Below are 24,080 nucleotides of genomic sequence, written 5' to 3'. Positions count from 1 at the left end.
CTCATTCTGGGCAGAAAAATAATTAAACAGGCAGTGATGAATAGATATGGGCTGGAAATGCACCCTGGCAAATCCCTGCAATGGGGTCATGGGGGCTTTGCTCTGAAAGGGAAGGTAGATCAGAGGTAGAGAGGATCAGGCATGGATTCATCCCCAAGGAGAGATGGAAGAAAGAACATCCTTTGATAGCACTTTTTTTCCACTCAATCTTTCAAGATTATTTTCTTTAGGGATGGAGAGAATTAATTTTTCTACTCCTCAAAAAGTCACATTGTGATCTTAATGATAGTTGTGTCATTAGATTGCCACAAACACTGCTCTTAAAATGGCTTCTCCTAGGGAGATAACTCATTATTGCCACAAATAGAGCTTTAGGTAAAGAACTGTTTGGTTTCCCTATGTAAGTTTTCTACAAAAGCCACAGAGATAATGTACTGTACTAGAGCTGGAAGGGACCGACCTCAGAGATCTTGGAGTCCAAACCCATTGTTTTATTCATGAGAAAACTAAGACATAAGGAAAATAGCTTGCAGAAAGTCACATCTGTGTCAGAGGCGTAATTTGAACCCCAAGACTCTCTGACTCAAGAGCCAATGAGCATTCAGGGCCTTATACCACATGTCCCCTTGAAAAGTCCAGAGGTTGAATTGATTCTTAGTTGATTTATCTTTGCATAAAAATCAGAAGGGAAGAAATTAAATCCATCAGCAGGAAGTTTGGGAAGTCATTTGTTGTTGCTTTGAAACTACCATATCTACACACACACACACACACACACACACACACACACACACACACACACACAAACAAACACACACACACACATACACACAAAACCTACAGGCTTTTAATTTTTTTTTCCAATTGGTTTTATAGTCTGGGAGTAGGTCAAGTGGTAGCTGATGCTCCTTGGAAATAGTGATGTGTGTAAAACCAGACTATGAAAGTCAATCAAGATCCCTATTTAAAGACTGGTAAATTGAGGTTCAAATTAGATCTTTGACAGATACAGGCTGTGTGACCTAAAGCGAGACACTTAATGTCCCTGAACCACTCACCAAGGTGTTGCCAAGCTCAATAGGTGGAGATGGTCCCTTTTCTGGGAGTTCTGCCCACCAATGGATTCCCAGATCTGAACTATCTTGACCAAGAAGAAACAGCTGTTTGAATCCATCCTGGACCATATTCAAACAATTGTGCTGACTTTTTGGGATAGCATGGGAAAGGAGGGGAATAAAATAATGTTCATTTTCCTCTAAAAACAAACTAACTTCTGTCTTTTTCTTAAAAATACAGAAAGCCATCATTAGCCATGTTTCACCCGATAGCCTTTATCTCTTCAGAGTTCAGGCTATATGCAGAAATGACATGCGCAGCGATTTTAGCCAAACAATGTTGTTTCAAGGTAAAGTATGTACTTCTTTCTGCGGGCAATATTGATTCCTTTCCTCTTTCCTCTCTCCTTTATTTATCATCCTCCCAGTCTGTTGGAATCTGTAGGCAAAAGAATATCATTAGTTGTTTCATGTGTTGTATTTCTGGTCTGGTTGAGGGATGGATAGTTATAGTTCAGTCTTCAAAAAAAAAAAAGAAGCAAACAAAAATCTAGTATTCTCTGGCTGTTCTTTAATAAAAATAGTGTGTAAGTCCAAAGATTGAAAGAGGAGAATAAGATTTCTCCCACTCTGGAGAGCTAAGAACTGGGGCATTTTATCTGTAAAGTTGTGGCCAGTCACCAGTCCAACATAAAATATGTCCTTCCGATTACCATCTTGGCGTTCTCCTTCAGAATTCTTGGATAATTTGGTTTGCAGCTTTCTCAGGAACATGTGGACACAGAAACCAATCAAGTGGATTTGTTTTTTGTATTTTTTATTTAAATGTTGGTGTTTTCGTTTGTGTCTCCAGCACTTAGCACAGTGTGTGGCAAATAGTAAGCATTTAATAAACTATTTTCCATTCAGTTTCCATTTCTATGTGGGACCCTGGGAAAGTCACTTAAAACTAATTGTGTCAGGAAAGAAAGAAAGAGAGAGAGAGAGAGAAAGGGAGGGAGGGAGGGAGGGAGGGAGGGAGGAAGGAAGGAAGGAAGGAAGGAAGGAAGGAAGGAAGGAAGGAAGGAAGGAAGGAAGGAAGGAAGGAAGGAAGGAAGGAAGGAAGGAAGGAAGGAAGGAAGGAAGGAAGGAAGGAAGGAAGGAAAAAAAAGAAAGTTTTAATTTCTGACATCTTTTGCTAAAGTTTAGTCTCTTGTTCCTCAGGCCTTTTATGACTACTGAAATTGGTTCCCATTGACCATTCCTTAGATCTTACCATTATCCCATATTCCAATTGTTCCTCTTTACAGAAGGTATATCATTCCTTCCGTTCCTCCCACCATCACCAAGAAGACCCCATCATATGCTAGGTGTCCATTTTTCTTTCTTGTTACAGTTTTCATGAATGCTGGCTTTATCACAGTTCTCAGTATGATCCCCAAATCCTATAAAAGAATCGGAAATCATAGCCACGTGGAATCAAAGTCTTGACAAAAGCAAAAAGACTCCACGTGAAGGAACAAGTACTGAATGAATGTTTACCTTTTGTGTTACTCCATAGGAGAATGATGACAAGTAGTTTATAGCTTCAAAAATGTAAGATACCATTTTTTGGCATGGGTCTGTATAACTGTCACTAAAGACACCAGTAATTCTTGGACCAAGTTGTACCAAGCCCAGTCAACTTTTCCAATAACTCCCCAAGGACCAGTGATCTATAAAGAAGCATTTAATATTTAAATATTCTATGTTAATGTTAACATTTATCTTACCCTTCCATTCAAACTAATTGGAATGAGCTGGGCCGCCTTGTTTCATAAATAAATCAGCCTTGCTGGAATCTACCAGTGCCATAAATGAGTTGGCTCTCTTCCACCCGGAGCAATTGGATTGCAGGCTAGGCCCTCATCTGTGCCCAGCGAACAGAATAGAAGAAGGGCAAAGTCAGAGGCGTCTGGGACCAGGGCTTGGGAACTTTGGAGACATAAATCATTATTAGGTCTCCCAGGTGCTCAGACCAAGAATTTGGAATCTGCAGAACTGCCTTTTCAGATTAATAGGCCACCGTGATCTTTGGCTTCTGTGTAAGGTTTGAAAAATTAAATGTTTGCAATATAACGTAATCCAAAAGGCCTTGTCAGCAATAAATTTGAAGTCAGGAATATTTTAAGTCACAGAACCCAATGATTTGTGGAAAATCACCTCTCTCACTCTCTCTCTCTCTCTCTCTTTTTTTTTTTTTTCTTTTCAAGCACTAATTTTCTTTATCTGTTTGATGCTCTGAATGGACTCATCTCTAACCATGGATTACTTTTTTTGTTCATTTTTCTATTAATTCCTAATACCATATATTGCACATAGATAAGCAAACACTTAAGGAATCTTTACCTGAAATAAGTGGCTTGCTTCTCCATTCTACTCAAAGGAAGTCGCTACTCTTTACTTCTTGACACATGCAATCTACAATCTCTTTTTGGCCTGGCCCGTAGTTTGAAAATATTTTATTCAACTCTATATTTTTCCCATTGTCCCATTTTTAAGATTTTTTAATTATTTGAATTAAAATTGTAAATGATTCCAAATTTAAATTTCTAGATTGGCAGCACACCCCTTACCCCACCATGTTCTATTTTGCTGCCTTCTTGCAACATAAAGTTGGCCCTAAGTTTTCAAAGACAATGCCAACAGTAAGTTTTGGCTGCTAAACAGAGAAGTCACAGACTACAGTTGATGATAGACAGAGGGCTTGCTTTCCAAAGACCAGCCTAGCTAAGTTTGGTCATAGCAGGATGACCTTTCAACCCTAGAATCTCCCCAGAGCAGCCCACCGAGCCCCAGAAGGGTTGCATTGCAATCTGTGTTGTAGAAGGAAGACCTACCCTACAAAGTCACAGCTTCTGAAGGTATAGAAGCAGAGTAACAGGGGCCAGGCAGGATAGAGTGAGAATGGAACCAATGAACAGCTTTTGTCTGGGTCTTGAAGCCAGATAATATTTTTGTATCATTTGAAAGGCTGTTTTTACACTGTATAATATACGCTATTATACATATACTATATATTAATATACACACTATATTATAATATATAATTAATATTATATGTACTATATATTGATATATAGACTATATTATGATATATGCTATATATTAATATGTTACTAAATTATATGTATAATATATACTATATATGTATATATACTCTATTATGATATATTATTATTATATACTATATATGTATTTTTATATATGCCCTACATGATGATATATTATTAATATTATACATATATTATATATTAATACCAATGCATTGAGGAAAATGAGGAAATAACTGTAAGAGTCTGTGGTCAGAGCAAGTGTTTTAGTTTGAGGTCTTGTTTTGTTTTGTTTTTTTCAGAAAATTTAAATCCATTTTAGTTCATAATGCCAGGGATTTCAGAATAGTAGAACTTAATGCACATTTGAAGTTTAAATAAGTTAGAAGCACCAACCTCAGACCCTCCTAATGCCTCTTAATATTTCTGCCTTTCATCTGTTATCTCTAATTTATTCTGTCTTTAGCTTGTTTGTACATAGTTGTTTACATGTTTTCTCCTGTATTCAACTGTAAGCTTCTTGAGGACAGGAACTGTCTTTTGCCTTTTTTGTATCACTTAGCATAGTAGGTGCTTAATAAATGTTGACTGACTGCTGAAACATGGCCATATTTTCCTCATACTCAACCCTCTAGTTCTGAATTTGTTCTGATAGATACCCAACTTTGTCCTTTTAAAATTTAAATCTAATTCCTCCTACCTGGTTTTCTCTGGACTTCTGGAGCATCCGATTAATATTCCCCTTATAAAAATTCTAATCAATTCTATCTCCTCCTCCTCCTTCTCAACTTTTTCTTTTCTTTAGCCTAAATAATCATTCCCCTCAACCCAGAAATTGACATTATTTCTTAGAGTTCTGTTTTATACGTTAGCATATTTAGTGGATTTTCATTGAACCCTCTCCAGAAAGTCCTTTTTATTCACTTCAAGGACTTGTATGCTTTTCTTTCTATCCCTGCCTCTTAGCACAGTGATTTGTACATAGTAGGTACTTAATTAATGCTTATTGGTCTACTGATTGTAGAATATTCTCCCAAAGTGTTCCTATTATCCCCAAATCAAACAAAAGGAGATTCATTGGGTCATATGTATGAGTCTCTTAATATTCAGCCAGAGAAACTATATTTATTTTAGGGATAGCATTCATTAAGCCAAAGTGGGCAAAATTGTTACAGTCAAGCTGAGCACCTGGAATTATCCTAAGCACTGGGCATACAAAATCAAAAATGAAAATAGCCTCGGACCTCAAGAAGTTTTTATTCTAATCCAGATGAGAAAATTTCCCAGTTAAAGTTAAAAAAAAAAAAAAAACTTCCCAAGAGTTAAGGAAAGGGATATGTTGGTGCCAGCTCAAACTTGTTCATGAGAGCTATTTGTTAAATTTTAAACCTGCCCATACTTTGGAACAGCAAATGTTACAAATGTCCCATTTATCATTTTGTTTATGATCTAGATTTAAGAAAGCAATGGAGAAAATATGAATACTGCAGATTAAGTTTAAACATGTGTCCTAAGTACATTTTCCTCCTCAGAAAGCCCAGTGCTATACATGTCCCAGCACACCTCTGGTTTAGGCTGTATAAAGGTGGAATTAGTTGCCTCTGGGAGATACTAAGTTCTGGATCCAAGAAGAGGCTTGGGTAGGATCTGGTGGAGTTGCTTTCTGTTCTGTGCTGGTGAACTTGGGGTTACCCTGGGGAATATCTGAGTTTTCTTCCTATCTTGAGATTCTGTATAAACCAGACCCTCAGAGAACCCTTTTTAAACTAAATAAAAATGAAGGAAGTTACACAAACCTGATTAGATTAGAGAACAGAACAAGGACTAACTCAGAATTATCTTTTAGCAGCTAGTGGTTGCCAGAATTTTGTTCTCTAGTTGGAAGGAAGGAAGAAAGGAAGGGAGGGAGGAAGAGAAGGAGGGAGGGAGGAAGGAAAGAAGGAAGGAAGGAAAGAAGGAAGGAAGGAAGGAAAGAAGGAAGGAAGGAAAGAAGGAAGGAAGGAAGGAAGGAAGGAAGGAAGGAAGGAAGGAAGGAAGGAAGGAAGGAAGGAAGGAAGGAAGGAAGGAAGGAAGGAAGGAAAGAAGAAGGAAGGAAGGAAGGAAGGAAGGAAGGAAGGAAGGAAAGAAGAAGGAAGGAAGGAAGGAAGGAAGGAAAGGAAGGGAGGGAGGAAGGGAAAGGAAGAAAGAAGGGGGAAAGGAGGGAGGGAGGGAAGGAGAGGAAGAAAGAAGGGGGAAGGGAAGGAGGAAGGGGGAAGGGAGGGAAGAAGGAAGGGAGGAAGGAAGAGAGGAAGGAAGGAAAGAAGGGAGGAAGGAAGGAAGGAAGGGGGGAAGAATAAAGGAAGGGGGGAAGAAGGAAGGAAGGGGGAAGGAAGGAAGAAAGGAAGAAAAGGAGGAAAAGGAAGGAAGGAAGACAGATCACTATTTTTTTCTGTATATCTCACTGTGGAATGGAGTAGTTTTTCCTTCACTAATTTCCATATTCAGAATGAATGGAAATCTAGGTTTCTAAAAAAAACAAAAACATTCCACCCCTGCCAAATCAGGTTTTCAACCATTTTTAAGTGCCTCCTACTTGCCTGACCCTCCGCTAAGTGCTAAGTTTGATGTATTTTGATCATTAGCATTTCTACTAATTTTCAGTGCCACATGCAGTTTATGATGTTGATTATTTTCTATTAATTGCTCAGTTTCCTAATTGCAACAACAAAAAATTAAATATTCTGGTGAACAAGCAGCAAAAATCTAGCTAAGTTGGTGGCTATGGAGCTTCTTGAAGAAAACTCTGTCTTGAAAATGAAATTTCTTTTTCCCCCTAGCCAATACTACTCGAATATTCCAAGGGACCCGAATTGTTAAAACAGGAGTGGTAAGTAATGATTTTTAATGTGTGTGTGTGTGTGTGTGTGTGTGTGTGTGTGTGTATAATATATATTTGCATGTAGTTTGAGCCATCACCACCAGGTGGCAGCAATTGTTTGCTAAACTTATCTTAAGTTGCCTTTGATCCAAGTCTAATGTCAGAGAAAATTGTAACCAGCTTATTTAACTAGGAACAAAACAACTCTCCATTTTATTCCTTAGAGTTCTTCCATTTTTATGGGCTATCAAATAAAGAGGCAGCTTGGAGTAATGGAAGGAGTGTGTAGCTTGGCTCTAGGGATGTGGGAATCTCTGTGGTCTTGGCTAGGAGAGGAGGTATCTCACTACCTGTATCATGTAGGGACAGCATTTCATCTCGGTGGTCCTCAGTTTCCCATTCTGGAACTGAATGAGTTTGGCTATAAATGAGCTCTGAAGCTCCTTCCAGCTCCAAATTTCAACCTTTACGAATACACACCGGAATTGGAGCAATAATCTTGTATTATGTACCTTTATTAGCTTTTAAATTCTATGGCTCTATTAAGCGCTTAAATTGTTCATGAAACCATAGAATTTTAGAGCCAGAAGGGACCTCAGTTCTCATCCATAAAATGAAAGGGTGGGACCCAATGATGCAAGCCATCCTGGCGGAATAGCAGAGCTGGGTGGGAGAAGCCAGTTCTTCTCAGGGGATCACAGAGTACTAGAGAGAGCCTCTGGGTCATAGAGTCTAAACCTCTAATTGTTAAGAGAGGAAATGGAGAGTGCAACAGCCTTTCCTGAGATCACATAGGTACTGAACCCCAACACCAATGTTTGAACCAACTTCCTCTGACTCAACATCAGTCTTTTTGTATTGAGATTCAACGTTTTACTCATAACTCCTATACTAATTATATTGCTCAGTCATTTTCAGTCATAGGTGACTCTTCGTGACCCTATTTGGGGTTTTCTTGGCAGAGACACTGAAGCGGTTTACCATTTCTTTTAGTTTATTTTGCAGAGGAGGTAACTGAAAGAGAGTTAAGTGACTTGCCCAAAGTCATATAGCTACTAAGTGTCTGAGGCCAGATTCGAACTCAGGAAGATGAAGGCCCAGCATTCTATATCCAATGTGCCATCTAATTATTTATTACACTGTCATGCTAATAACAACCAACAATTATGCTGGGCTTTAAGCGTTAGAAAATTTTTCATATGTATTAGCCCATTTGATCTTTAAAACAGACCTGTGAGGTAGGAATTATAATTGTCACCATTTTAGAGAAATAACAAATACTAAGAGAACTGAAATAATTTGTCCTAAGAGCACATAATTAAATCCTTAAGAAAGGATTTGATCTTTTTGTACAGCAAAACAACTGTTTGAACATCTATACATATATTGTATTTAATTTACACTTTAACATATTTAACATGTATTGGTCAACCTGCCATCTTGGGGGGAGGAAGGAGGGGAAAAATTAGAACAGAAGGTTTGGCAATTGTCAATGTTGTAAAATTACCCATGCATATATCTGGTAAATAAAAACTATTAAAATATATTTTAAAAAGAAAAAGAAAAAAAGAAAGGATTTGAACTCCTATTTTCCCCATTCCAAATTGGATGCTCTTGATAACTTTGGCCACTTCGCCATCTAGGGGCCAATTAGAGCAACACAGCTGAATATATTCCATATTATAATAGTGTCTCGGTAATCAACTCTTAGGGGTAAATCTTTATTTCCTCTCCTCATTTAGAAAATGAACAGTTTAGATTAAAGCACTAGTTCCCAAACTATGGTCTGCAAACTCCAGGAAGCCCCCATGGCCCTTTTTAGGGATCTATGATGTCAAAACTATTTTTACAATAATATTAAAATGTTTTCATGAATATGGTAAATATTGATAGAGATTACTCGTATAAACAGAAGTTCTTTGAAGTCCTCAGTTTTTAAGAGTGGAGAATAAAATGTTTGAAAATCACTGGGACAGATGATCTTTCTGACTTTACTTTCTGGTTTTTATGTTCTGTGATACTAAGGTTGAATTTTAAAGTAACAGAAAGTATTCTTGGTCAGTATGTTGACTTGCAGAAAAGGTAGGTCTGATTCGTGGAAATATGGCCTTCCCAGGACTTCTCACTGACTCTCTCCCCATTTTGTTTTCTCCTTTGTCCCTTCCCAACCCTCCCCATGATCCCTTCAAGCCTACAGCCTCTCCTGCTTCTTCCGCCGACATGGCGCCCATCAGCTCTGGGTCTTCCACTTGGACTTCATCGGGCATCCCCTTCTCGTTCGTTTCGATGGCTACTGGAATGGGTCCGTCCTCGAGCGGAAGCCAGGCGACCGTGGCCTCCGTGGTGACCAGCACCCTGCTCGCCGGCCTTGGCTTTAGCGGCGGGGGGATCTCCTCCTTCCCCAGCACCGTGTGGCCCACCCGCCTCCCGACGGCGGCTTCGGCCACCAAACAGTCAGCCAGGCCCGTGGTAGCCACGACGGAGGCCTTGTCTTCTCCGGCCCAGGAAAGCGACTCTGCCCTGACCAAGGACGGCGAAGGTGCCGAGGAAGGGGAGAAGAATGAGAAGAGCGAGAGTGAGGATGGTGAAAGGGAACACGAGGAGGAAGGGGAAAAGGATTCAGAAAAGAAGGAAAAAAATGGAGTGACCCACAGCACGGAGGTCCAGAACAGAACCAAGCCCACCCTTGTGCCGGCATCTCCTAATCGAACTGTGGAGGAGGACAGAAATGAAACTATAGCTGGCCAACGGCCGGACCCCAATGTCCTCCCCACAGATCCAGCGGATGGGAGAAGGGAAACAGTGACCGAACCCAGCACGGACCCCGTCACCTCCACCCAAGTGCCCTCCATGGTCACGGGCGAACATCATGCGGACAAGGACGACCCCAAGAGACCAGAGGTGCCATCCAAAAAGCCGAGCTCCAGAGGGGACCGATTTCCCGATGATAAATTCATCACTGTAAATCCAGGTAAGGGGGGAAAATGGGTAGACCATGATCTCCAGGCTGGTGCAGTTTTAAATGAGTTAGGGGGACTAATGAGGGAAGCAGTATGGATCTGCTGAGAAAGCTTGGGATTTGGATTTGCAGAACCTGAATTTGAACCCTGGCTCTACCACTTAGTCTAGGTACCCTTGTGCAAATCATGTAATAATGGCTAACCTTTATACAGAACCTACATGTATGCTGGGTGCTTTACAATTGCTGTCTCATTGATCCTCCCAAAAACCTTTTGAGGTAAAACCTAGAACCATCCCCCCCATTGAGGAAACTGAGGCAAACAGAAGTTAAATGACATGCTCGGGATCATACAACTAACAAGTGTCTGAGGTCAGTTTTTAAATTTGGCTCTTCCTGACTCCAAGCTCAGGATTCTATCTACTATCTCACATGGCTGTCCCATAGATCACCTCTCCGACCTTGGGTTCATTGTCTGTAAAATGAAGGGACTGGAATAGATTCTCTCAAAGGGCCCTTCCAAGTAAAAATCTGGCATGCTAGGCTTAAATATTCTGTTATTCTTTCTCCTAAAAGATACTTATTTTTCAGTACCTAAGAGGCAACCTATGCCTAGTAAGTAAAGAGTGAAGACCTTCCCATCCTGCCTTTGACACATCCTGGTGGGATGCCCATGGGCCAGTAATTGAAACCCTCTCTGTTCCTCTAGGCAATTCTCTGAAGCAATGAGGAATACCTTGTTCAGCCAGGTGTCCAACAAGCATTAGGAAGCTCTCCTAAGTGCCAGCACAGGATAAACACTAGGAATACAAAGAAAGAAGTTCAGAACAGCGGGCAGCTCACATTCTAATGGGAGAAGCAACATGCAAATAACTACATCTACCCCAAGATATATACAGCATAAATGACAGGTAATTACACCAGAAAGAGCTGGAAAGGAGCAGCAGTAGAAGGAGGATCCACAGCGGAAGTATCCCCCATGTAGCTCAATTCGCAAGTTTGGACCTTTTTATTTTAGTGAAGCCTTTTATTTCTCCCTGATATTTCTCTTCTCCTCTCAGAAGACCTTCCTTAATAACAACAAAAAAACTATAAAGCAAAATTAATGGAGTAACTGTATCTGAACGTGTCTCCGTTATCAATATTCTGTCCCCACCTCTGCTTTTTATCATTTTCTCGGGGAAGAGAGATATTTTGTGCTATCCTCCAGATTCTATATGGCTCATTATGCAGCCATTTAGCTACATCCCATCAGCAATGAGTTTAGCAACGTCTTTCATTGAGGTATCATTGTGTAGTTCTACTACAATGTAGTTCTACACAAATGAGAGTTTGCTCTCATTTGAACTACATTTTCCATTTTATCTAAATTCCTATTTACCTTTCTTAGGTCTTATTCTGTAGGCAGCTAGGTGGTGCCATAATGCAATGAGCACTAGATTTGGAGTCAGGAAAACTCATCTTCCTGAGACATTTACCAGCTGTAGGACCCTGACCAAGTCACTTAACCTTGATTTCCTCAATTTCCTCCTCATCAGTAAAATGAATTGGAGAAGGAACTCCCAAATGGGGGCATACAAGAGTCAAACACAACGGAAAAACAACTTAACAAATGCCTTATTCCATATCATAGGCCACAATTTAATTTACATTTCCGAATTGATGGGATCTTTGGAATGGAATGAGATAGTTTTTTTTTTTTGCAAATCTAAAAGGGTCATATAAGTCATTGTGATTATTTGTCTCCCATTTTATGATTTTAAAATGTGACCCTTTCCAACTTTTTTTTTTCTTTTAACAGTAAAGTTCAAGTTTTTTTTTTTTTTTTTTTTTTTTTTTTTTTTTTTTTTTGGTCATTTGGCAATAATTTAGTTCTCGTGATAAATCTGCTTGGAATTAAGCTCTTTAGGATGTTCAAAATAATCCACACAAACATACAACCATGAGAAATATTTCTTGCTGACAAACCACTTTATTTGTCCAAGATGAAATTCCGGTTCTCCTAATGTTCTTCACTGTCCGGGCCCCAAGAATCGGGTGCCAGTTGGCCAAAGCCGGAACTGGACACTGTCAGGACTGGGTCTCTACAACCCACTCAGCCAGATAATTGTTCTTTTTTCCCCCTGTCTCTGCTATTTATCTATCTCATTTAATGAACCCATCTCTTTTTTTTTTCCTCTTCATATGAGCACAAGGGTTGTTATTGTTGTGGTTTGTTGTCTTTTAATAAAAAAATCTTTGATTTTGCCAGACTCCAAAATGTTTGGTAACAAATTTTTTGCATCAAAGCTGTCATGGAGTTATAAGAGTGCAAAAAAAGAGAGAGAGAGAGAGAGATAAAGAGGAGAGAGAGAAGCAACTGGTAAATATTTATTTGCTTTTACACTTGTAAACATTAAAATTCATCAAAAGCTGAGACCTCGTATGTGAAGTTATAACAGAATAAATTTTCATGCCTTGAGTTACATTCCTCCTTAAAGCTAGTAATGGTCTAATTTTTTAAAGGTCTTTGAGTGCCCTTCAGTTTTGCACCAGTAGTAAGGAAATGGCCAAAAGCATTCTGTCCAGTATTAACTCAAGGAAGGGACATTTAACTCCATATATAGACCAGTTGACCATTCAAAGGCAGAATTGAAAGAATAATGAGCTGTAGGAAGTGTCCCTGAATAAATTGGTAGTTACCGTAAACCTTGGGTACAAAGGCAGTGTCTCTTAACTACTCAACCTTTGACCTCAATTCCTGACCCAACTCTGCCTCTAATCTGTGCCATAAAATCATTTGCTTTGGTTGACTAGTTGGTATAGTCATGAGAAAATATTACCTTTAAAGCAAAGGAAAAGACATGGCAAGAGGGATCTTTTGTGGTAACTGGAAAGCCTTCTAGATAATCCAGAAGGGGACATTTGTACTAGACTTTGGAGAGCCATAATATCCTATGTTAACCAAAAGTAATGAATTACTCTATGTAGCACTTAAGAGTTTACAAAATGCTCATCGCTTGTCCTTCCCAACCATCCTGGGAGAAGGAATTTTTTGATCATCTCTTTTTTACAGATGAGAAAACTGAGCCTTGAGAAATTTAGCAAAGTACTTCATATCACCCAACAAATCATTTTCACAAGCAGAATTTGAACCTGGATCTTTCTGAACAAATTCAATGTTCTAGTTATTACTTCAAGACATATGTAGAATTTTGAAATCCCAGAGCTGGAAGGGACCTAGCAACCATCTCACCCAGACTCAAAAATGAATGTCCTCTCTAGAATCTCAAAATAATCCATACAAACATACAAGCATGAGAAGTGTTTCTTGCTGACAAAACTCATTATTTGCCTGAGATGAAGTTTCAGCTCTTCTAATGTTCTGCACAGTCCACGCCCCAAGAATTGGGCGCCAGTTGGCCAAAGCCAATATTGGACATGGTCAAGGCTGGATCCCCTACTGTACCTGATGAGTGGTCATCCTGGTGCTCCTTAAACTCTCCCCATTCTCCCAAGGAAGCCCATGCTACTTTGGGGCAGCTATTGCTGCTAAGAAATATATTTTTCCTCCATTTATTAATATTAAATATATGAATCCTCTTAGATTAAATTCATTTCTTTGTACCTCTGTGCCTTCTCACCCATTGGGAATTCCTTGTCCTAATATTTGGGATCAAACTGAACATGTCCACCTCCTCTTTTGTAACAGCCCTTCAGATGCTAAAGATAAAAACATTATTATGTCACCTTAAAGCTTTTCTCCAAATAAATGGATTTTTGTTTTTTTAATGGCTCCTCATATGACATGGTCTCCGTGCTCTCTCTATCCTAATAAACATGGTACATGGTTTTTAGATCAGGTGATATAGAGAGTAATCAGGGAACTTGAGGGAAAATATCTTAGACCAATAGAGTAAATTTTAATTGAGGAAGTGTGCTGCCAGTGTGACCATTCTTTCCTTCAAGGAGATTGGACCCCCTTGGATGTCAGTGTCCAACTAGGCAGCCCTTCTGAGGGTCCAAAGGAACTAGTAGCAAAACCCAATGGCAACAAAATTGAAGAAACTCTCTTTTTTGTTCCCTTCTTTATAACCTTCTCTTAGAACTTTAATCTTGTGCCTATTTCAATACAAAACAAGATGTCTTGATTTTATATTCATATCCAAAATACCTAGCATATAGTAAGCTCTTAAATAATATTTGTGGATTGTATGCAACTTGGAGAGCTTCTCTCATCTGTCCAGTAATTCTAAAAAATGGAATGATCCAACTGAAGAGAGCAGAGGTACTTTTCTGAGAAGTCCTACCCCCTTCTTCTAAGTCCTTTTGTTGGCCCAAAACAATGGATTTGCTCACAGAATTTGTAGATGCATGGACTACCAGATCACCCTACAGGTCTCAATAGTGGTCTGTCCCACTTAGCTGGAAGGCACAGTGGTGAGGTCATAGGAGGAGAAATGAAACATGTATACATGCTAAAGTGGTTATGTGGCTTTTGGCATTATCTTAGTATACTAGTAATGCCAAGCTCCCATAAGCCAATAGGTATATGATCTTATCACTACGGGTTTTCCTACCAGGGTTTACAGCCTGGGGTTACAACCCACAGCCTGTCCTTGCTTGACTTTCCTATAGAACTCTCACCCATGTCATCCATCCTCCATCCCCTTTTTCTCTTTCCCCGGCTACAGAAGTCAGTTGACTTACATTTGGATCTTTGTGACTCCATTTGGGGTTTTCTCGACAAAGATAATAGGGAGTTTGACATTTCCTTCTCGAGCTCATTTTACAGATTGGAAAACTGATAAGTCCAGGGTACCATAGTAAGTGGCCAGATTTGAACTCAGGGCTTCCTGACTCCAGGCTTAGCACTCTATTCACCTAGCTCCCCAAAGCCAAAAGGACTAGGAGCCATTTTCTGCTTTTTTTTGTTTCATGAGAGACCATGGAGTAAACTGGTGGTCAGTATCCCTGTGTTTAGCTACACTGGTATACTGGTTCATGGGAAGCACACAAGTCTAGTTCTGGACTTAACTCCAAGCCTCAGCCTATTATGGGATCATCGGGTCACAGATATAACATTAGAAGGGATGTCTAGGATCACCTGGTCCAACCTCCTCATATTTCCCCAACCTATCTCATTTTCTAGAGAAGAAAACTCAAGGGGGAATGAGTAACTTGCTCAATGACATACCCAAGCAATAAGCATTAGGGACAGGTTCTGAATTCAGATCCTGTTAGATTCTCTTTCCCCTATACCACACTGGCTTCCCAAAGCTCTTGGTCTTCCCAAAAGTAGAGAGATTTTCAGGTTCTGTAATATTGGAAAGGCCAACAATATGCATGCCCTGTCTCCTGGCTTCCTTCTGGTTCCAGCTAACACTCCATCCTTCCTTTTTATAGGAAGCCTTTCTCATTCCCCCTTGGTCTGAGTGCCTCCTCTCAGTGATTATCACTAAATTATCCTGTATGTTTATTTATAACAAGTCATTTTCATATTTTCCCACCCATTAGACTGTGAGTTCCATGAGAACATGCCTTTGTTTTGCCTTTTTTTTCCCTCAGAGTATCTGGCACACAGTAGGTAGTTAATAATTGCTTCTTCTTCTTCTTCTTTTTTTTTTAAAATCACTTTGGTATGAGGATTTCTTTTCCCAATTAGTTACTTCCAAAAAAGTAAAAAATGACCTCCTTTTAAAAAGGTCCCTAAACTTAAAGCCAATAAAATTGAGTTATAGAATTGACTAAAATGATGATGATCGTGAACATGGAAGGTAAAAGAATAAAGAACAGTGAGAGAGCAAGGGAATGATTAAATTGCTAACAATTCTTGTTCTTTGAGTTTTCCCTACTTCTCGGCCCTTCTTCCTGTGATTATTTTCAAATGGCCCTTAACATATGCTGGAGGTGAATCACTTTAAACAAATATGGCGCCATGATTCTTACTGTCTGTAATCTCTATCATGTTTCTGCCTTATTTACTCATTTGTACTAAGAGCAAATACATATTTAGGGCTTCCCACTTAATATTCAGTTGCTTAAGCATTATTCTATTCTGAGGAGGAAAATAAAAGACATTCAGTCTAATGTTATAAACTCTTCCCTGCAATTTTAAAGATGTAGTCAATAGAAAAAACTCATTTTCACTCCCTCTGAGATTTCATAATAAGATTTTCAGGTGAGGCTTAAAACCCCATCTTCATTGATTCAGTTCAGTTCAGTTGGCTTGGGAGACATTTCTGTTCCAGACACCATCCGAAGGTCCTGGGGAGGTGAAGAGAGACAAAAATGAAATAAGCCCTGTGCTTTCTCCGGGGGGAGCCCCAAACCGAGAGTGAACTGCCCCCACCTCTCATTCTGGAGGGTTGGGGAGAAAAGGTGGATGAATGTGAGTAAAACATTCCCCTGGACTGGCTGGGCTGAAGAGAAGATCTAATCACAGCTAGCCCCGCAGGGGAGTGGTCTGTAAATTCATCTTCCAGGATCTGGTAACCCTAGGAATCTGCTACCTATACAATGGGATAGAGGGGAGTTTGTTTGGGTAACCTTATCAGTACTGCCTTTCTTTGGAGCCCTCCCTGGATTTATTCCTCCTGAGCTTTGCAGCCTTTGGGAGGGGGCTCAAGTGCTAATTAGGGAGTCTTTGGTTCTAGGAAGGTAAAAGCCCCACAATTAATGTCGCTGGAGAGGTATGGTCCCAAGAAGTAGCCCAGCCCACCTCCTGGGCCGCACTGGACCACAATTAGGTGGTTGGAGTGATCCTTGAAAAACTAGACTCTGAGACGGGCTCATGGAGTTTCTTGCAGAAGGCTGGGGAAGGAAGAAAAGGTGAGAGAGAAAGGTGGAATGCTCTAAGTCCATGCTGAGAGTGGAAAGTACACATGGCAGGGGGCCGCCGAACAGACGGCAAGGAGGACCAGTTCTCAGGTTTCGCCACCTGAAATCTCCAGATGCTACTGTAATAAAGTACACTGAGTGCTGATTTACCGAATCCAGTATTTATGGGGCTTGGAAGTCCAATGGGACTTTGGAAAAAGCTGTCCTGTTTCCCACACCAGCATCAATGGAGATCAGGAGCTCCTCTTGGAGTGATAGAAAAGGAGGTGGGTGTGAATGGTGGGAGTGTTCTAATGGAAACAAATGGGATGCTGTGGATCCATCATGGCGGGACAGAAGCCCCGTCCTGAATTGGGAGCATCCATCTGCATTTGTAAATGGCAAACCCTGGCTTCTCTGTGTCAGTGGTTTATGAAATGTCAGGACTGGGGTGGAGGGAGAGGGGGAGAAAGTTTTATGCCCTGATAAAAGCTGCTGCTTTTATTATCTACAGTTTATGGTGATGAGTGGCTTTACTTAGGGAGAATAAACACATTTATGTTGCTAGCGATTGAGTTGGTGGACGGCCTGCCAAGGCGGCAGATTTATGGGCACAGGAAATGCCTCCCTTCCGTGTGGCCTTCTCCCACCCTCCAAGGTACTCAGAACTCGCTCTCTTCCATTCCCCAACTTCTGACCTTGTTTTAGATCAGGGCTCACCTTTGTCATTGCAAATGCGCTTTTCTTCTTGTTGAAAGGACGAGGCTTCCTTACCCTGGGCTGAGCAGCGCAGTGGAGAGGGTTGGGGTCCGTCTGATGGAGGATGCCTGCCTGAAGCATCCACACCACATTGTAATCATTTTTTATTTGCTTCCTACTGGGATGAAATCCAAGCCAGTAAAAGGCAAACAGAATTAATTCAGTGATGACATATGCCACTGAAAACTGTTTTTCTTTTCTTCTCTCTCTCTCTCTCTCTCTCTCTCTCTCTCTCTCTCTCTCTCTCTCTCTCTCTCTCTCTCTCTCTCTCTCTCTCTCATTATTTCCATCTCTGTTTGTCTGTGTCTCTCTCTGCATGTTTGTCTCTGTCAATCCCCACCTCTCTCTGTGAATGTGTCTCTTTCTCTCTGTCTCTCTCTGTCTCTCTGTTTCTCCCTCCACCCTTCTCACAGACCTAGCTAGATAATTATTTACATATGTTCTCTCTCTCTCTCTCTCTCTCTCTCTCTCTCTCTCTCTCTCTCTCTCTCTCTCTCTCTCTCTCTCTGTCTCCCTCCTCCTTTCCTCCTTTCTTCCCTCCACCTCTCTCACAGACTTGGCTAGATAATTATTTACATATGTTCTCTCTCTCTCTGTTTCTCTGTCTCTCTCTGTCTCTGTCTCTCTCCTGTTTCTTTCCCTCCTTTCTCCCCTCCCTCTTTCACCCCTTCCCTCTCTCTCTCTCTCTTCTTCCCCTCACTTTCTCTTTCCCTCTCTCTCTCCCTTCCACAGAGCTACCTCTCAAGGACCTCCCAAGCAATTTGCAAACAACTGCTCCTAAGATGGGTCAACATAGTGTTTATAAGTCAACATATATTTATTAAGCCCTGGGGCTATAAAGAAAGGCAAAAACATGCTCCCTGCCCTCAGGAAGGTCCTAATTCACTGGGGGAGACAGGGTGTAAGTGACATGATTTACTGCATGCACAAGTTAATCTCTGTGGAATAGCACTAATAGTAGGGGCTCCCACAGAAGGAGGGATTAGGGAAACCAAGAGGCCAAAGTGAGGACAGGGAGGACTTTCTAAAGGTGGAGGAGAAAGACCTGAAGCAAGGAGATGGAGTATCACATTCAAGGAAATATGTAGTCAACTGGCAACCCAGCCTTCCAAGTTTAATGCAGTCCCTGAATAGCTCTGGTTCTATGATCCTGTGCCCCTGACCCCGAAGGAATCCAGAGGACAATCTGTCCTCCATCATCCACTGGGTTGTCCATGTCCTACTTGGAACAGAAGTTGGAGAAGTGTCTGGAAGCGGCTCTTATAGTGTTCTCAATCAGCAAATACTATCTGCAGGATGAGCGTTTGAAAGCGATCCCTCCTTTCTTCAGCATTATTTGTACTGATCTATAAGATATGGCCTAAGAACCAAGATGGCAGAAGTCAGAATCAGTTGGGATAAGGAAAGCATAGAATCAATCCATGGGCCCCCTCATATCTATGACACAAAGAAATTCCCCCAACTTTGAATTAATTACTTAAGTTTCTCAAATGACAATGGTGCTCTAATGTACACTTAATAAAGGAAATTGTTAGGCACAAAACCCTTATCTCAAGAGACAGACAATCGTATACCTGGGCACGTGGACTGGGCATTCCCAAAGCCATGTTTTCTACTCCAATTCTGAGTTCTTCTTAGATACCCTATGAGCTTGTTATTCCCTGGGATGACTCACTATCTGATTTGACAAATAAGGACTGGTTCATCTCATGTCAGACAGCCTGCAGAGAATGGAGATGCCAACGAGCAAGAGCCAGATCAGCAAATTGGGTCTTAATATGAAAGAAAGTCACAAAGTTCAGGTCATATGAGATGGCTGCTGGAGTCTGCAATTCTGCAGTTCTGATTTGGAAAAGACTGGGAGGAGCCAGCCAGCTACACAGCCTGTGATGGAGGCAACCTGGGTAACCCGAGTTATCATGGAGCCTTTGAATCTAATAATTTGAACTTCAGATTGGTTTCATCACACTTGACTGGAAGAACAGGAAGTCCATTGAGAAGTGCACTGAAAACTTCAAGGGATTTGAGGAACTCTGGACTTGTGTATATATACACAAATGTGCAGAAAATTGAACCCATATATATACAAATATGCAAATACACATGCATACATAAAGATGTGTGTGTGTTTTGTTTGTGCTAAGTTTTTTTTTTCTTTTTTCTTTTTTTTTTTTTTTTTTTCCTGAGGCTGGGGTTAAGTGACTTGCCCAGGGTCACACACCTAGGAAGTGTTAAGTGTCTGAGACCAAATTCGAACTCGGGTCTCCTGAATTCAAGGCTGGTGCTCTATCCACTGCACTACATAGCTGCCCCTTGTTTGTGCAAAGTTGAAGAAGGTGGGGAAGGAAGTGGTTTACAAAAAAAATCCAACTTGGAGTTTTACTATTTACAACTTGACTTTCTGTTTTTCACATCCACAATAATGTAGATTTGTTTACTCGGCAGTTCCGCTCTGGGCTCCTTTGCCCCATGCTGACACAAAGTGTGTCTCACGAGAGAACCGTGTAGTTGCTGGCTCATAGGATTCTGAACTAGAAGCAACCTTAGACATCACACAATAGACATCTGTCTGAAGACAGGCTGAATGGCTACTCGAGAGGACAATGTAGAGCCAAAGCTTGGCTTCTGGATTCCTTAGGCATTCTGGGAAAGCCCATGGATCCCTCTCAAGAAGAAGGTTTTTAAATGCATAAAATTAAATATGTGGGATCACAAAGGAAACCGTTTGTAGTGAAATACAGTTATCAAAATGACAAGTTTCCCCGGCCTGTGGCTAAGAAACCCTGGTCTGGGTGGTTGCTGAGCTACCTTGTAGCTCTGAGATTCTGAAATAGACCCATGTTGTTTCTCAGAGCAAACCCAAGTCCATCAACCAACAGCAGCTCTGTAATATTTCTGAAATATTATCTTTGGAGTGATTTATTTCTTCAGGAAATGGGATTGAAGTTCAAGTATCGCTGGATCAAAGGGTTGAGATTTTGAAATTGACAATGAGGGGAGGGCATTGTGGCCGTAATGGCAAACCATATTTGGATTTAATTTCAGAAGAGATTTGCCTGAATTTAAATCCTAATTGACAGTTATGGGCTTTATGATCTTGGGCGTGCCAGCTAAAAAATGGGAATTATAATGCCTATAGTACCAGACTGGCTGAGCTGTTTTGAGGATCAAGTAAGATATTGCAAGCCTAAAAGCTTGGAATTTTAAAGCAGGAATTTTAAAGATGTCCTGTAAGAAGAAAAGGACATAGTGTTGATGTGACTCGCAGTTAAGAAGCAGTATGTCACATAGTAGGAACAGCCTTTGAGTTAGGAAATCCAGAGTTCAAGTCCTGGGTTTGACACAATGCATATGGGACTGTGACCTTGACCTCTCAGGGTCTCCAGACAACCAATTAAGACTCAAGTTACAGGCAAGTTGCTGATCTGCAACTCTACAAGGATTTCCACATTGGAAGTTGCCTACATCAAGACAATCATGAGTCCGGCTTCCCTCCTTCATCCCATTACCAATACTACTGCATATCAGAACTCAATAGCACTCATTCATTCAAATAATTTAATTTAATAAACTTTAATTAAGCATCCAGTATATTCAAGGCATTGGGATACAGAGGCAAGACAAGGAAAGGTCCTTGCCTGCAGGGAGCTTACAGTTAACCAGCCTGATGATGACGGGTGATAGGGAATAAAGATGGAATCTCTGGGAGCAAAATGCCCATGTTTTCTGTTTTCACCTGATGATTTGATTTTCTAGAAGGAAAGAAAATTTGGGAGTCAGGTTTTGGAACCTTGTTTTGCTCTTCACTGCCTGTAACCTCAGTCAAGTCACTTAAATTCTCTGATCCTCAATGGCTCTCATTGATGAAATAAAGGAATTAGATTCAGGGAACTTGAAGAGTGAGTGGATGCAGGGAGGACTGGCACCTTTTCAGGGCTGCTCATCCACCTTTCAAGTCCACCTGTGATCCACACCCACCTGGGGCTCCAAGAAGCCACGGGCAACAGCCACAGCCTGGTGAACATGTGAGCAGATGGGCTAAGGCAGGTTGAGGGGAACAGACAGCCCTCAAATCCTTTATGAGTTAGGGGATGTCCACCCCAAGCACATGAAGACTTCCCCAGCGGAACGAGCTGATGAGAATAATGGGTTCCAGCAGCAAATGTCATGGAATGCTTGGACCTTGATCAGCCATTGGAGCCGCCCAAGGCATCCCCTGCATCTGGGCCATCACCCGCAGCCCTGGCTTTTGTCCTGCCACCGGCCTCTGGAGGAGAAGATGAGGCTGATGACTGCAGCTGTCTCAAGGAAATCAACCAGGATGTCATTGGTCGCCTTCAAAAACCAGAGACAAAGCTCCACAACTCTGTGGTCCCGTGCACATCACACGGGGAGAGAAGTCACAACCTGACCTCCTTATCCCTTCAGGGATGCTTTTGACTACAGGCCGTGGAATGGCTGTGAACAGAGCATACTGCCATTAGGTGGCCCCTGATGCCAGTTTCCCAAGTCATACTTATGTTGGAAGCAACATAAACAAACCCTGTGCTTAAAATAAGCTTTGTTACTTCTTCAGTGTCAAGGTCAACTGCCACCTCCTCCCAAAACCTCATCTGTCTCCCTGTCTCCCTCTGTCTCTGTCTGTCTGTCTGTCTCTGTCTGTTTCTCTCTTTCTCTGTCTCCTTCTCTGTGTATGTCTCTCTCCTTCTCTTTCTCTCTCTCTCTGTCTTTGTCTTCTTCTGTCTCTCTGTCTCTGTCTCTTTCTCTCTCTGTCTCTGTGTCTTTCTCTATCTCTCTATCTCTGTCTCTCTTTCTCCAACTTCCCAATTTTTTTAGCCATCCTTTATTCACCTAGAGTCCATCTTGATTCTGGTTAGCTATGCTATTGTTGGGAGTGTGCATATTTTTTTCTTGAATAAACAAGACCAAAACTTAACTTTTATGCAACTCAGTGTATAAAACAGGTATGCCAATCAAACATTGATAATAAATCATAATTTTGTTATGATTTCAGTTATGAGAACCCCTTATGGGGTCATGACCCACAGTTTAAGAAGCTTTGAAATTGACTGTTGGGAATAATTCTGTGTTTGTGCATATACACATACATATATGTATACATACACATGTGTGTCTATAATTACATAATATATATTGTATATATAATTATGTAATATGTGGCATATAATATAATAAATATATAATTACATATAGATATAATGCAGATAGTATTTCTAGTGTGTCTCTTTAAAAACAGATCATCTCCTGAAATAGCGATTGCTCTAGCTGTCTGGCCTTCCTTCCTTTCCTTCTGTGGATCGTGCTCTGGAAGGCCCCAGACCCAGTAATTACTCGTTGGGTTCCAAGAAAGGCAGCCTGGCCAGAAAACCCAAAGAAAAAAGATGGGGTCATTCTCTGCCATTGCTATCCCACTATCCTACCTCATTGGGGCTTAGATCAAAGAGCTTTAGGGGGTAGTTAAATATGGATCTTCTGATCCTAAGTATCTGCTACTAACTAGCCATGTGACCTTATACAAATGGTTTGCCTCCGTTTTCTCATCCAGAAAGTGGGGTCAATTCCAAACCTACCTTTCTCATCATATGGATTTAGGAAGGAAGAAATGGAACTTTGTGAGAGCATTTTGTAACTTGAGCTACATTTCAAGAAGGAAAGTCAAAGAAGTGTTATTTATTATCCATGATGAATCAAACACTGGACTTGGAATCAGGAAAACTCATTTTCTGGAGTTTAGATCTGAGACACTTACTAGTTGTATGATCCTGGGCAAGTCACTTAACCCTGTTTACCTAAGTTGCCTCATTTGTAAAATGAGCTGAAGAAGGAAATGAGAAATCATTCTAATATCTTTACCCCACTCCCAAAGGAAAAAAAAAAAAAAAACAATCCCAAATGGGGCCACAGAGAGTTGGAAACAATTGAAGAAGATGAATCAAGTTATTGTTATCCGTACTCACAGGGAAACTTCAGCGTAATGTGGAAGACTGCATCCACTTATAAGTATAAATGATCACAGTGTCATCCTACAGTGGAAAGGTCACTGGCCTTCAACTCAGAGGATGTGAATTCCAATTCCACTTCTGAAGCAAATCATTTAAACTTCCTGATCCTGTTTCCTCATTTGTTAATGAGTGAATGTAATTAAGTAGAATCTAAAACCCTCAATCTTTGAGCCGATACAACAATAGGAGCTAGTTTCTTCATCTGTTAAATGGTGAATGTAACTATCTAGAATTTAAAATCCCAATCTTCAAGCCAATGGAATAATATGAGCTGGTTTCTTCATCTGTTAAATGGGTGAATGTAACCAAGTAGAATCTAAAACCCTCAATCTTAAAGCCAATGGAACAACATAAGCTGGTTTCCTCATCTGTTCAATGAAGAATGTAACTAACTATCTAGAATCTAAAGCCCTCAATCTCTGAGCCAATGGAATGAGAGCTGGTTTCCTCATCTGTTAAATGGGTGAATGTAACTAAGTAGAATCTAAAACCCTCGATCTTTGAGCCAATGAAATAATGTGAGCTGGGACAAGTCATGCAGCCCACCCTGTGAAACGG

At 40.8% G+C, this 24,080-nt stretch overlaps 1 protein-coding gene across 2 annotated transcripts in view; it reads left to right on the top strand.

The window, feature by feature from the left end:
• The window catches only part of PTPRG (protein tyrosine phosphatase receptor type G), an 807,880-nt gene that overhangs the window by 669,916 nt on the left and 113,884 nt on the right, over positions 1–24,080 (top strand). For both annotated transcript variants that reach the window (XM_074284229.1, XM_074284228.1), the window contains exons 10-12: positions 1,297–1,405; positions 6,943–6,992; positions 9,174–9,954. In XM_074284229.1, the coding sequence (XP_074140330.1) occupies positions 1,297–1,405; positions 6,943–6,992; positions 9,174–9,954 (940 nt within the window). The remainder of the gene's footprint in view (positions 1–1,296; positions 1,406–6,942; positions 6,993–9,173; positions 9,955–24,080) is intronic.

Source organism: Sminthopsis crassicaudata, chromosome 1, assembly GCF_048593235.1.
Source record: "Sminthopsis crassicaudata isolate SCR6 chromosome 1, ASM4859323v1, whole genome shotgun sequence".
Classification (NCBI taxonomy): Eukaryota; Metazoa; Chordata; class Mammalia; order Dasyuromorphia; family Dasyuridae; genus Sminthopsis; species Sminthopsis crassicaudata.
Note: the sequence above shows the minus strand (reverse complement) of the source record. Positions and strands in the feature narration are given on the sequence as shown.